Source organism: Argopecten irradians, chromosome 11 (assembly GCF_041381155.1).
Source record: "Argopecten irradians isolate NY chromosome 11, Ai_NY, whole genome shotgun sequence".
In the NCBI taxonomy this organism is placed as follows: Eukaryota; Metazoa; Mollusca; class Bivalvia; order Pectinida; family Pectinidae; genus Argopecten; species Argopecten irradians.
The window spans coordinates 38,167,243-38,182,554 of NC_091144.1; the positions used below are offsets into that span (position 1 = coordinate 38,167,243).

At 35.5% G+C, this 15,312-nt stretch overlaps 1 protein-coding gene across 1 annotated transcript; it reads left to right on the plus strand.

The window, feature by feature from the left end:
- The first annotated feature begins 879 nt into the window (after positions 1-879).
- On the plus strand, positions 880-6,973 carry LOC138335492 (uncharacterized). Its single transcript, XM_069284605.1, has 2 exons — positions 880-949; positions 5,765-6,973. Exon 2 carries the CDS (start codon positions 5,766-5,768, stop codon positions 6,948-6,950), a length of 1,185 nt encoding a protein of 394 aa, XP_069140706.1. The 5' UTR covers positions 880-949; position 5,765; the 3' UTR covers positions 6,951-6,973.
- The last annotated feature ends 8,339 nt before the right edge of the window (positions 6,974-15,312 follow it).

The window sequence follows — 15,312 nt, forward strand, 5'->3', positions numbered from 1 at the left end:
TCTCGGTTACTTTTAATATTTACAGTCATTTCCTTGAAATATATATAGATATACTGTAGCAAGTTTTAATTGTAAATAGTGATACGATTACCTGCTATCTTGGCGCTGGAGAAATTTCCCTTTAGCTCAGTCGGTAGATCGGCGGACCAGTAGAGCCGACCTTATTGAAAGTGTCAAACGAAGGGCTGTGATCTACTTGTAGACTTATTTACTAAAAAAATATTAGAACCGATAGAGTGAAACAAAGAGAAGAAACTATGGTAGAGAGAATGAATGAAAACGAAGGGAAGTAACTCTTGATAGATCAGAATGAATGACACAAAGGGAAGTAAATCTTGATAAAATCAGAATGACAATAAGAATCTTGTATTCCTATAGGTTAAAATAATGTTACGTGATATCCAAGATAATGTCGTATTATGTTAGTAGAAATCGTATAAAGTGTGGACGATGGAGTTATCATTCTTCGCCCCTATTATAAACATTAGCAACAAGGTGGCTGTCAAGAAACGCTTCGCGACGACGGCATTCAGAGAGATGGAAACAAATTTAAGATGGAATTATAACGCTGATGACCACTGTCAAAAGCAAAACGAAATCGGGAATACTTAGTTTCCATTTATAAAGAAATCTGCAGTTATTTAATTAAAGGGCCATTGATGGGATACATTCGTTACACCATAGCTAATACGGAAAAATGTTGGGTCTAAAATAAACATATACGTGATATAAGTTTATTTTAGACCCAATATTTACCCTATTAGGTCCTTAGATATGTGGTTTGGAAAACCTACCAGCGTGTCGTACACGTCTACCGCTTCCATTTCGTCAATAGCAATATCCTGTGTACGTTACATGCTTAAATACCTATTTCCGGAATCAAGTTTTGCGGCTGCGCATTTAACTGCCTCTAACCAAAACATTTGAGAGATTAGGAGGAAAATAAAACGTAAGTTTAATTTATGGAGAATAATGTTTTGTTAAGCTTCACAGCAGTCCTATTATAAACAAAACTGGCCCAATGTCAATGTTACTAATGCTAGCCATGTCTCTGCAGTCAGAGGAACAAATCAACGTTTTGTTTTGATTTCGACATGTATAATATTGGTTAGCATACAGTAGGCATGCATGTGTATGTTTACATACCCGAACTATCGATTTCTGTGATTTACAAATCAGTGGTAACCTACGATTTCCATTCGAGTTTCATATTTTATTCAACATGGAACAAAATTACTGTTGTTTTGTTTGCTGAGAATGTGTATACACAACTGCAAATGTAGTACTTTTGAAACACTTTAGCAAGCTTATTGTACAATGTACAGTTGTGATTGATTAGGCCAAGTTAAGTAATTGATGTTTGAAATAAATATGTCAACGTTGATCGTTTGTAGTTGTAGTGGTTAAGCTGCTTAATGCCATTCGCCTAGCAGCAATAGTGTAATAAGCTCAAAAGACTTATAGACCGATAACGGTGTCGTCTTTAGAGCTACAATTGGTGCCTATTACTGCTAATGGAGCAAAGAAATGCTTGTGCAAACCATTATTAAAACGTCTGTATGCATTTTATCTTACTTTTTTGATATCTTTTTACCCACTAGGCAATAAAACTGAACTGTATGAAATTGAGATTTCAACTTTCCTGAAATAAATTGGACTGACTGGACAACATGTACGTCAGAAAACCATATATCTACTCGTTTCTTGGAGTGTGTTCGAGACACTTTTTTATACCAACATATCCATAAGCCTACCAGATATAGGGAAGGTCAAAATCCATCTATACTGGATCTAGTTTTTAGCAACGATGAACAGATTGTCAACGATGTTAACTATCTTCCAAGTATCGGAAGGAGTGACCATATTTTATTGTCTTTTAAACTGAGTGTATCACATAGTGATAATCATACTAAACAGGAGAGGAGGAATTATCACAAAGGGCATTACGACGCTATACGCGAAGAACTAACCTCTGTCAACTGGCTAAACATCATTCAAGTTGAGGACATGTCAACGACCCAAGCATGGAATGTTCTTGTTGAAACCATAACTAAACTAATTGAAGATAAAATACCCGTGAACAAGACATCCCCAGTTAGGAAGCGTTGGAAGCCCCATCTTGACAACGAAGCCAAGCAGTCCATCCGACAAAAAAGGCGGAAGTGGGTCCGATACCTTCATTGTAAAACAGAAAGTAACTTTAAAGTGTATCAGAGAGCCAGGAACACTGCAACACGACAGATTCGACGTTCACACTATCATTTTGAAAAGAAACTAGTGCAAGACATCAAAGATAACAGCAAGCTCTTTTGGAAATATGTCGGAGAAAAAACATGAACAGGAATGTCTATAACCAACGTGGTAAAAGCGGATGGTACACACACCATTAACCACTATGAAACCGCCAATGAGCTGAATAACTACTTTGGATCAGTCTTTAACCCACCAGAAAGTGAAGATCCACCACACTTCCAAATGAGACCATATCAAACAGAACTTCATGATATCGAATTCGACAGGAGTTTAATTGAAAAAACTATAAAGAAATTAAACCCTAATAAATCTCCAGGGCCTGACGTCTTTCATCCTAAACTTCTTGTTGAAACTTCAAATGAAATATCACAACCCTTGGAAATCATATTCAGGAAATCTTTAGACGAAGGGAAAATTCCAGACGACTGGCGAATTGCTAATGTGACTCCTTTATACAAGAGTGGGAACCACAACAAAGTGGAGAACTACCGTCCAATAAGTCTGACTTCAATCCCAGGCAAAATTCTCCAAAGAATCATTAGGGACAAACTCGTAATTCATATGGACGAGAACCATCTCTTCACAGAACATCAACATGGCTTTAGATCTGGTAAATCGTGTACTACCAACCTATTGGAGGTCCTTGAACATTGGGCAGAAGCCATAGATAAAGGGAGTAATGTCGACGCAATTTATATTGACTTCAGTAAAGCTTTTGATAAAGTCCCTCACAAACATCTACTTAAAAAACTAAAGGGTTACGGTATCACTGGAAAAGTACTGAAGTGGATAGAAGACTTCTTATCCAATCTACAGCAACGAGTTGTTATTCATGGTGAAACTTCTGGACTAGTAGATGTGACCAGTGGTGTACCACAAGGTAGTGTCTTAGGTCCTGTTCTATTTCTGATATATATCAATGACCTGCCCGAAGTAGTCCAACATAGCACCATAAAATTATTTGCTGACGACTCTAAAATTTTTTAATAAACAATAACAACCCCACCGAGTCTCAAGAACTTCAAGCAGAAATAGACAGTGTAGTCATTTGGACTATAGACTGGAAAATGGCCTTGAACACTAAAAAATGCAAACACCTCAATATAGGCAATCTAGAACAAGACACGCATTATTCCTTCCCACAAAGTGAACAAATAGAGAAGGTACAGTGTGAGAAAGATTTAGGTGTACTTTTCGACAACAAACTTAAATTTAGTCAGCATGTTAGTCAAGCAGTTAATAAAGGAAATCGCATACTGGGGTCTAATATTCAGGACATTTGTCTATATAGATATAACTATGTTCTTAACCCTGTACAAAAGCCTAATTAGACCTAACTTAGAATATGCAACCCAGGTATGGTCTCCACTGCTAAAAAAAGATCAGATCGCTCTCGAAAACGTCCAACGTAGAGCCACTAAAAGAGTTCACTCTATTGAAAATTTACCATACCATTCAAGACTTAGAAAGTTGGGACTTCCCACCTTAGAATATAGACGTAAAAGGAACGATGTGATCGAAGTCTATAAAATTCTGAATGGTATAGATAAACTAGATAAAGATAAGCTATTTACAATGTCTTCAGCTAATACTAGAGGTAATAGTTTAAAACTCTTTAAGAAACAGAGCAGGACTAAAGTCACACAAAGTATATTTAGTCGGCGAGTGGTAGATTCATGAAACTCCCTTCCCAACTTCGTAGTAGAAGCCCCTACTCTGAACTCGTTTAAAAACCGACTGAACACTCACTGGAATTCAGTACCATGCAAGTTTTACCCCAGTTTTTATATGGCACAACCGGACAACTATTTAGTAAATGAACAAAACGCGCCACAACTAGCTGGAACCAGCTAACTACGGTAGTCAATAAAACTGAACTGTATGAAATATCAAATTCACAGCGAGACATTATTTTTTCACATTTGAATATGATGGTCTTTTCGAAGGAAAACTATACGGCAAGTCTACAACTTATAAATTTGACGTCCTATGAGTGGTAAAGTAGATATTAAGAATGGTCGTTATGTTTCTTTTGGACAAAAATGATATATAAATGCATGTATATGTTTAAAATAATTGGTAACCTACAACAAAGTATAGAAAATTGTGCCTGAGTGATTTTTTGGAGGCAGTGCTCCACTACGACATATGGGAACCATTTCCTACCCGGCCGGAAGGTATAGTGGGCCGGGTACATATATTCGTTCTACCCTTCGCCTAGGAATAGATGCGGTTTGATCCCTGACACTGACGTGAAAAGGTTGGCTCACCATGCATGGCCAGCTGCCAGTGGGTTTTCTCTGGGCACTCTGGTTTCCTTCCACTCAAAGACTCCTCATGTGTTTTCATCCAGGCCAATTTGAAACTTGTTGTTTCGTTAGTCTGTCTTCAAATATTACATGTATAAAGTTACCTGGGGGTAGGTACCAATATATAATGTGAGTAACTGACATCGTTGTTTTGTGAGCGAATTCCACATCATTTTATGAGAAAGTATGACATAACGTTCACAAACACATGATGTCATAATCAATACCTGCCAACAAGGGCAGATAACTGTGTAATATACAAAAATAGAATATTTCAAATATTACGATTCATATATATCTAACATGCTAATCACAATTATTAATTTTTAGGTCATCTGACCTGAAGGTCAGGATGACCTTTAGTTATCATGTTTCATCCGTAGTTGTGCATCCGCCGTCTGTAAACTTTTCACATTTTGAACTTCTCAAGTTCTACCAGTCTGATTTGGCTGAAGCTTGCCTGAAATGATCTTGACATGGTCTCTAGATCTACCAAGTGTTGTTATTTTCCGGGTCAATCCGAAATCTATAGATTTCTTAGGGAAAATAAGATATTATTATAAAATTATATATATATATCCATCTTTCAATTGACTGATTCAGAACATTTTGATTTAACTCATTCACCCCTGAAGACAAATTTAAACTCTGCTTAATCAAAGACAAGATCAGTCCATTATAAAATTTCAGGGGTGGGTCAGTGAATGCATGGTGGCTTACATGTCAGGACCTTGAACTATATCTCTTTTATATGATGTTTTGCTGTATTTACCATTGAAGCACTATTTTAAAATTTCATGGGTTATGAAACAAATTTTGTTTGGAAACTGTATTGATCCGCTTAGCAGATTCTTACAAAAGTTGCAAACAAAATTTGTAACCTGATGAAATTAAATAGTGACATTAATGCTTATAATTAATTTTCTAGACTACTTGATGAATTAAAATATGTTTACACATAGAATTCCATTGATTTTCCAAGGGATTATATTTCCAAATCAATATGCAACATCAATATTTCAATATGATGACATCACAATGATGTTTTTGCGCCATTCTCAGATTTTTTTTACCCATAGTGGTTTGAAATAAAGACTCGGCCAATCAGAAAGCCAGCTAGTATGAAAACAAAATTGAATTTATTAACAAAAATGAAATATGAAGCATTACATTATTTGGTTTATCTGGGTTTTTTTTTTCAGAATGCCGAGAAAGAAGAAATATTCAAGGATTGATGGCAATAGACCAAAGCACTACGATAGGAGGAGGCGTGAAAAGAGCCTTCAAAGACAGTTGAATGCTTCAACCGAGAAAAGAATTTTGGAAGATCACATGTACGAAGACAGCAGTACTGAGACAGAAACTCCGGATTTTAATCCGTTGGATAATGCAGGTGTGGATTATGTTTATCCTGTACGTCTCGAGTTTGCGAATGGATACTTGATCAATCACGATCATTCTTATGTAGAGAGCACTTATGACATGTCGGATCAAATTAAAATGGAAATAATTCCTGAAGAATTTGACGAATCAGTGTCGACGAGTAATGATGGATCATTGCCGACTGCTAATTACAATCATAATGAGATTAAGAATGAATCCTTAAGTTTATTTGATATCATTGCCGAAGAAATAAAGAGGAAGATAATGAAACCTTACGTGTGTATCTCGGTTGAAGATGACATTGAAATTGTAGAATTTTACAAAAAAGATCGAAAAATAAGTGTCAAGTTATCTGTGACCATTGACAGAACATTTCAGGCAAGAGTTCTGGTTCACCGAAAAGAACTCCCATCTAGTCATAATCTGTGGAGAGATCTCCCAGCGCAATTTGACTCCTGCGACAAGATTTTAAGTTTGTTAGCAATGCTTCAAGAGTATGCTGTGTGTATTGGAAATCCAGACGAGGAATTTCAGATACTATTACCAATCGGAAGTGGATTTGAAGGTAGTAGCGTAGGCGAAGTCTACGCATATAGAGAAGGTGACTTTAACGCGCAGCTTAGAGATTTATCCTACAAGTCTACGATAAGGTCTGTGAACTGTGTATTGTTAGCTGAAGGACGCAGATGTCCAAATTGCTCTTCATATCGAAGAAGCTTGCGGGATAGGAAGAATAGGTTGGAAGAGAAGGCTAAACATATGCAAAAAAACCTTGTAAACAGCAAATACAAGCACAAAGATATGACAAAGGACATGTTGATAGAGAAGATAAAACAACAGAAGGCTTGTTTGAATACTCTACAACAGGATGTCGATCGCCAACGACGTACCATCAAACACCAGCGGGAAAAATTAGGGAAGATGGGCGTGCTACAACATGATGACGATCACATACAATTTACTCAACAGATAGAACATTCACCAACTGCTGAACAGGAACATTAGAATAAAATAACAAGTTGTTTAAATCTCAGGTTTCATATTATGAATATATATTATGTATATAATCATTTTACTGTATTTGACCCAATTTAACACCCCCATTTCTTAAATTCTATAAGTGAGGCCCATCCCTGGGCCCCTTTTCCAGGCCCTAGCTATATTAACGCAGATTGACTACCATACATATTCGTCGTAATTAGCGCCCAGGGCCAGGCACCATAAAACTTTCTCATACAGATTTTTTACTCAAGTCAATGTAAAATCATATACTTGAGTAGAAGATCTGTCTGAGAATAGGTCTCTTAAGTAATTGTAACAAATTTAAAGGGGGGGGGGGGCGTTTATTAATGAACCAAAATGTAAGTTGTCAATCATATTTTAAATCTTTCTGTATTCATGGTACATTAATCTGTTACAGTAAACATGCATATGCTTTTTATCCTTTGAGATGCATTATTATGTATGATTCACCTGTAAAGACACGCAAGTTCATGTGATATGGGATACAGTGCTGATGTTAGAGGCATCACATGTTGTAAAACATTTTTAAATCCAATGGATGGGGGTGTTTATACAACTTCAACTCTTATCCAGAAAAAGGGATGGATGCTGATGGGGGAAGCTTAAGGGAGCCAATTACGGCGAATACGGTATATATAAACTTAACTTTTTTCTTTTCTTTTATTATATTTTTTTTAATTGATTTAATTTGTGACATTTTACAATAATTTTTTGAAAGGTCTAGATCTAAATCCCAATGATTAGGATTACCTTTCTGCATTTTTAAGCATGTGCACCCAGCTGGGTTCTTAAAGCATTGATTTTAATTAAGATTACCTGTTATCACATTATCTAGTTTCTTCAAGAAATAGCATGAAAGCAGATACACATAACTCTTATGTGATAATAAACTTTGTCTTTAATTCAATTTAATATCATATATGACAAATAGTTGATACACAAAAAACTGAATGAAATTTAAAATGTATAATTGTTTTATATCATTTTAATATAAATTTTTTGTTTTTTGATATTGATTTTTTTTCTCAAAAAAATATATCAATTTTATATTAATCACATAATCATGAAATCTGAATATAGTTATCTTCTATGCACATCTTTCACTCTGACATTCTTTCATTCATCAGTATAAGTACATTGTTTTGAGGTTTTTTATAGAGAGGGAGAGAAAAAATAAATAAAATAAAGAACAAAGACGTTGGGAAGGAAAGAAGGAATGATGGGGTGAACTAGAGATTATGAAGAATAAGCATTATATATTCTTATATGAAAAATATTAAATAAACCAATGAAAACAAGAGTAAAAAAAAGAAAGAAAAAGAAAAAAGGAAAAAAATGGAGTCAAGAAGTTAGATAGACATTTTATTTCTAATATTGACATTGAATTAAAAATAACTGTTCAACATTCCAATCAAATGCAAGCATGCCACATGTATGTAAGACAACATATAGATATATGTTCTATATATTTTAATAAAGGATATGTGCAACTGTCAGGGATTTGCAAGTTCTACTAGCTTTAACCATTTTTTCCAATTTTTAGTAATTTTTGAAAAAGTTTTTTCTCCTTTTCCAAAAGCTATATCTCTTTGGACATATTAATATTCTTTAATACAAACCATGAAAACATCTTGTTTTGTAAATACAGTGTTTGATAAAAAGAACAATTTCATTATCTATTCTTTGATTTTGCCGTTATGATTAAGTTCTTTTCAAAAAGCTTCTTTATTTATTGCAGAATATCTAAAAGACTTTCAAAATTAGCTAAAAAGTTCTAAACTTCAGAGCATTCCCAAAATAAATGAGTGATTGTCTCCCTTTTTAAAGCACTTAACAAAAAGTGTGGATTATAAGAGACCAATTTTACAAAGATAAGTGTTAGTTGTAAGTATATAGTGGGAAATTCGGAACTGAAGCCACTGAAGTTTACTATCATTGGTAGAGAAGAAGGGTATATTGTAAATATCTTTCCACGTTTCTTGGTCATAGTCAAAAGTGGTTCCCCATTTAGCTTGACCAGTTATTACAGTATTATTTTTGACAAGTGCTCTATAAAAATCTTGGACTCCACAAATGTTTTTCAATACAATTTCAAGACTAAAAGGAATAAGTTTTGGTAAATTTACATTCTTCAGATACTTTTTAATGCTGGATATATCAGTCCATGATACTGAAGATAATTACTTATTGCACCATATATATTACAAACTTCATCATATGTAAGGAATGAACATGGAGAAACACTTTTTAACAGGTCTTGTATAATTGAAATTCCCTTTCTAAACCATGATTGGTAGAAAATGGTTAAAAATAAAAAAATTAGAAGAAAAAATAATGGTTGAAGTATCAGAGATAATATACAAGTGTCTTGTAGCTAGGTTTAGTTTATTTAACCCAGATATTATGATAATGTATTTAATTATCAAATTCAATCAGCTATTCTTATCTGTCGGAGTTACTCCCCTTTGTTTCACTGCGTCAGCAGAGTCAAACAAAGGGAAGTAACTCTGATATATCAGGATAAAAATCGCTTGACTCGCTCATTAGTTTTTAGGTCACCTGAGACGAAGCTCAAATGACCTATTCAATCTGGGGTCCCTGGATGTCTCTCCCCTGGGGAGATGGTAAACTTTATTTAGTCAACAAGCCATTTCATTGGATAGCAATTAGATATTAAATGTTCATGATGGTCCAGCTGACTGACATTATAAATGCAATTTACCAAGGTAAATCAGTACTCAGTTGACCGTCAAGGCCTCTTGGGCCTCTTGTTAATTACTAATGATTAGGTATATGTTATTTTAAAAGTAGGATTAAAATTTTGGTCACTTATCTAAAAATGTTGGTATAATATATATAATGGCCACATTATTCAAGAAAAAAATATAGATCTATTCCTATCATCGATTTTTGGCAAATCAAGAAAAGTATTATGTATGGTTTGGGCCCTTTTTAGCCCGCAAATCTATTGATTTTTCAAACTAAACATTAAGAAATAAAATTGTTGCATTTGAAATATTAGTACATCCTTGATTTAATAGTAATAAAAGTTTTCTAATTTTGCAGCTTCAAAATATGCATATTAATTGAATTTTAGACTTGAAATAATAGAGTGCAAACTTGAACAAACTTCACATTTATTCAGAGTATGTAGGTACCTCAGATACATCTTTAGGACTTTAGGAGAAATATGAAGTTTATTCAAGGATGTACTCTATGGTTTATACAAAATATGGCCAAAATTGACTAAAATTCCACATTTTCCATTTTGCTAGCCAAAGCCTCTGATAACATTACAACAAGGTCTCTGATTACGTTACAACAAGGTCTCTGATGACATTACAACAAGGCCTCTGATTACGTTACAACAAGGCCTCTGATTACGTTACAACAAGGTCTCTGATTACGTTACAACAAGGTCTCTGATGACATTACAACAAGGTCTCTGATTACGTTACAACAAGGTCTCTGATTACGTTACAACAAGGTCTCTGATGACATTACAACAAGGCCTCTGATTACGTTACAACAAGGTCTCTGATGACATTACAACAAGGCCTCTGATTACGTTACAACAAGGCCTCTGATTACGTTACAACAAGGTCTCTGATTACGTTACAACAAGGTCTCTGATTACGTTACAACAAGGTCTCTGATTACGTTACAACAAGGTCTCTGATTACGTTACAACAAGGTCTCTGATTACGTTACAACAAGGCCTCTGATTACGTTACAACAAGGTCTCTGATTACGTTACAACAAGGTCTCTGATTACGTTACAACAAGGTCTCTGATTACGTTACAACAAGGTCTCTGATTACGTTACAACAAGGCCTCTGATTACGTTACAACAAGGTCTCTGATTACGTTACAACAAGGTCTCTGATTACGTTACAACAAGGCCTCTGATTACGTTACAACAAGGCCTCTGATTACGTTACAACAAGACCTCTGATTACGTTACAACAAGGTCTCTGATTACGTACAACAAGGTCTCTGATTACGTTACAACAAAGCCTCTGATTACGTTACAACAAGGTCTCTGATTACGTTACAACAAGGTCTCTGATTACGTTACAACAAGGGCTCTGATTACGTTACAACAAGGCCTCTGATTACGTTACAACAAGGCCTCTGATTACGTTACAACAAGGTCTCTGATTACGTTACAACAAGGTCTCTGATTACGTTACAACAAGGTCTCTGATTACGTTACAACAAGGCCTCTGATTACGTTACAACAAGGTCTCTGATTACGTTACAACAAGGTCTCTGATTACGTTACAACAAGGTCTCTGATTACGTTACAACAAGGTCTCTGATTACGTTACAACAAGGTCTCTGATTACGTTACAACAAGGCCTCTGATTACGTTACAACAAGACCTCTGATTACGTTACAACAAGGTCTCTGATTACGTTACAACAAGGTCTCTGATTACGTTACAACAAGGTCTCTGATTACGTTACAACAAGACCTCTGATTACGTTACAACAAGGTCTCTGATTACGTTACAACAAGGTCTCTGATTACGTTACAACAAGGCCTCTGATTACGTTACAACAAGGCCTCTGATTACGTTACAACAAGGTCTCTGATTACGTTACAACAAGGCCTCTGATTACGTTACAACAAGGTCTCTGATTACGTTACAACAAGGCCTCTGATTACGTTACAACAAGGCTCTGATTACGTTACAACAAGGCCTCTGATTACGTTACAACAAGGCCTCTGATTACGTTACAACAAGGCCTCTGATTACGTTACAACAAGGCCTCTGATTACGTTACAACAAGGCCTCTGATTACGTTACAACAAGGCCTCTGATTACGTTACAACAAGGCCTCTGATTACGTTACAACAAGGCCTCTGATTACGTTACAACAAGGCTCTGCTCTAAGGTTGATTACGTTACAACAAGGCTTGATACTACAACAAGACTCTGATTACGTTAGCCTCTGATTACGTTACAATAAGGTCTCTGATTACGTTACAACAAGGTCTCTGATTACGTTACAACAAGGCCTCTGATTACGTTACAACAAGGTCTCTGATTACGTTACAACAAGGCCTCTGATTACGTTACAACAAGACCTCTGATTACGTTATAACAAGGTCTCTGATTACGTTACAATAAGGTCTCTGATTACGTTACAACAAGGTCTCTGATTACGTTACAACAAGGCCTCTGATTACGTTACAACAAGGTCTATGATTACGTTACAACAAGGCCTCTGATTACGTTACAACAAGGTCTCTGATTACGTTACAACAAAGCCTCTGATTACGTTTCAACAAGGACCTCTGATTACGTTACAACAAGGTCTCTGATTACGTTACAACAAGGCCTCTGATTACGTTACAACAAGGTCTCTGATTACGTTACAACAAGGTCTCTGATTACGTTACAACAAGGTCTCTGATTACGTTACAACAAGGTCTCTGATTACGTTACAACAAGGTCTCTGATGACATTACAACAAGGCCTCTGATTACGTTACAACAAGGTCTCTGATAACGTTACAACAAGGCCTCTGATTACGTTACAACAAGGCCTCTAATTACGTTACAACAAGGTCTCTGATTACGTTACAACAAGGTCTCTGAATACGTTACAACAAGGTCTCTGATTACGTTACAACAAGGCCTCTGATTACGTTACAACAAGGTCTCTGATTACGTTACAACAAGGCCTCTGATTACGTTACAACAAGGCCTCTGATTACGTTACAACAAAGCCTCTGATTACGTACAACAAGGCCTCTGATTACGTACAACAAGCCTCTGATTACGTTACAACAAGGTCTCTGATTACGTTACAACAAGTCTCTGATTACGTTACAACAAGGCCTCTGATTACGTTACAACAAGGCCTCTGATTACGTTACACAAACTGAAGGCCTCTGATTACGTTACAACAAGGCCTCTGATTACGTTACAACAAGGTCTCTGATTACAACAACAAGGCTCTGATTACGTTACAACAAGACCTCTGATTACGTTAAACAAGGTCTCTGATTACGTTACAACAAGGTCTCTGATTACGTTACAACAAGGTCTCTGATTACGTTACAACAAGGCCTCTGATTACGTTACAACAAGGTCTCTGATTACGTTACAACAAGGCCTCTGATTACGTTACAACAAGGTCTCTGATTACGTTACAACACAAGCCTCTGATTACGTTTCAACAAGACCTCTGATTACGTTACAACAAGGTCTCTGATTACGTTACAACAAGGCCTCTGATTACGTTACAACAAGGTCTCTGATTACGTTACAACAAGGTCTCTGATTACGTTACAACAAGGTCTCTGATTACGTTACAACAAGGTCTCTGATTACGTTACAACAAGGTCTCTGATTACGTTACAACAAAGCCTCTGATTACGTTTCAACAAGACCTCTGATTACGTTACAACAAGGTCTCTGATTACGTTACACCCAAATCATTGAAGAATCTTAAATTTTCAGCAAAAAGTTTTTAATGCTAAAATAGAACAAATGCTAAACTAGGTCACTGTGACATACTTATTCCATTTTTCATCAGTTTTCTGAACTGAACTTCACAAACTCAAAAACTGGTTAGAATATCATTTCTAATCTTATATTTAATAAAATGAGGACTTAAACAATGAAAATGTGATTTTTCACCCTGTGACCTTTGACCTCTGATATTACAATGATCCCAGAAAAAATCGAATATTGTATATATTTAAAGGAGTATTGTACATGCATAAGTGAAGGATCTAATGAGAGTGATCAGTTCATATGCTATTTTATGAAACGTGTCTAAAAAGGTTTTATTTTAGCAGCCTTGGCAAACAAATATTCAAACTTCGAGACGAGTTTCATAAAATCCAATATGAAATGAACACAAATTTAAGATACTTTTTATCACATAACTACAAAAACCTACATTACAAAGAATTTCACGTCAAAATGTAATCCGAAAATCCAGCGGAGGCCGCCATTTTTCCCCCCGCCGTCCTCGTTAATCCTGACGTCACGCCATGTTTCCTGACGTCATTTTATTGTTTCTGTCTGACGTCATAATGAATTTCCATCCAATGAAAATCGCTACAGGTTATATTACACCAGTGACATAAGCCAAAATATTACACGGGCGAAATCACTGGATATCAGGCGGATTATGTGATGAAAATGTATTATCGTTTTGTTGTAACAATACTAAAATCAGTAATACATGTACTGTGAAGCTGGGTACTTTCGTGTTTTCACAATATGGCTTACGAAATAACGAACGAAATTATATTCCTTTTAAACGCAATAATTGTTTATCATGTTTGTTTCCAGTCAACGTAATAAGGATATATATGACCATTTCACACCATTTCGCAGCAGATGAATTTTTCTGAATTAAAGCAATCACAATTGCAACAAATATTATCCCTACGTTGGAAATAGCTGCCTATTTGGTAATGTATATTTTGATGTTTGTATTTGCACATAATCCTAGACTAGAACTATCGAATCATCAGCTTGGATTTTTTCAAAGGCCTGATTCTTGATATTGAAGGAAATTGATACCACATCATAGCTGAATAATCTCTACATATCCATTGTCCATCTTATACAAGTCAGGTTGCAACTATACAGTCTTTGTACCACCAACATCCAGAAAACTTCTCGGCACAGTTTCATCCACAAAAAGGTCATGATCTCTATCAATGGTGGAAAAGTCGTTACCATTATGATAACCCATGGCGTCATCTAAAGGAAAACATAAAAAGTCATAAATTTTACATTGGTAAATTACTAATGGATATAGTTGCACGAGATTCTAAGACTCTTTTCATATGGAGATATGAAGAATAGTGATATCCTACCCGACGGTCAAACATGTTAAAAAAATCATAAATTAAATTTGCGACGAAAATTTTCTTACATATCAAGCGTAATAAAATTAATATCATTTACAAAACCTTTGTTACCGGATGAAATTTTCAATAATATTTTAAATTCAAAATGTAAAATCTCTTATAATATCTTATGTGTGACAAATTTGATTATACCTAAAGGATTTTATGTAAAGTGGAGCTCCGGATTGGAAAGGGATGTTGAAGTTTTAGGTAGGTGTGACAATATCAAGATGGATGCTTCTTTAAAGCTAATGGATTTATCTAGAGATTGGTGTAAGAGGAAAATTACATCACTAACTCAACAAATTCGTCAGTTTGAATGTTGCATGGATACATATGGTATTCGTAAGACGGATGAGTGGGAGCAGGAAGAGAGTATCAAAATCAAACGTATTAAAGATGAGAAGTTAAGAAAATTTAAATCAAAGTTGCCTATATGAGACTTAAGGAGATCAGTGTGG

Bases quoted from the DNA above. Each gene is read 5' to 3' on its own strand.
- LOC138335492 (XM_069284605.1), top strand. From the start codon at position 5,766: ATGCCGAGAAAGAAGAAATATTCAAGGATTGATGGCAATAGACCAAAG.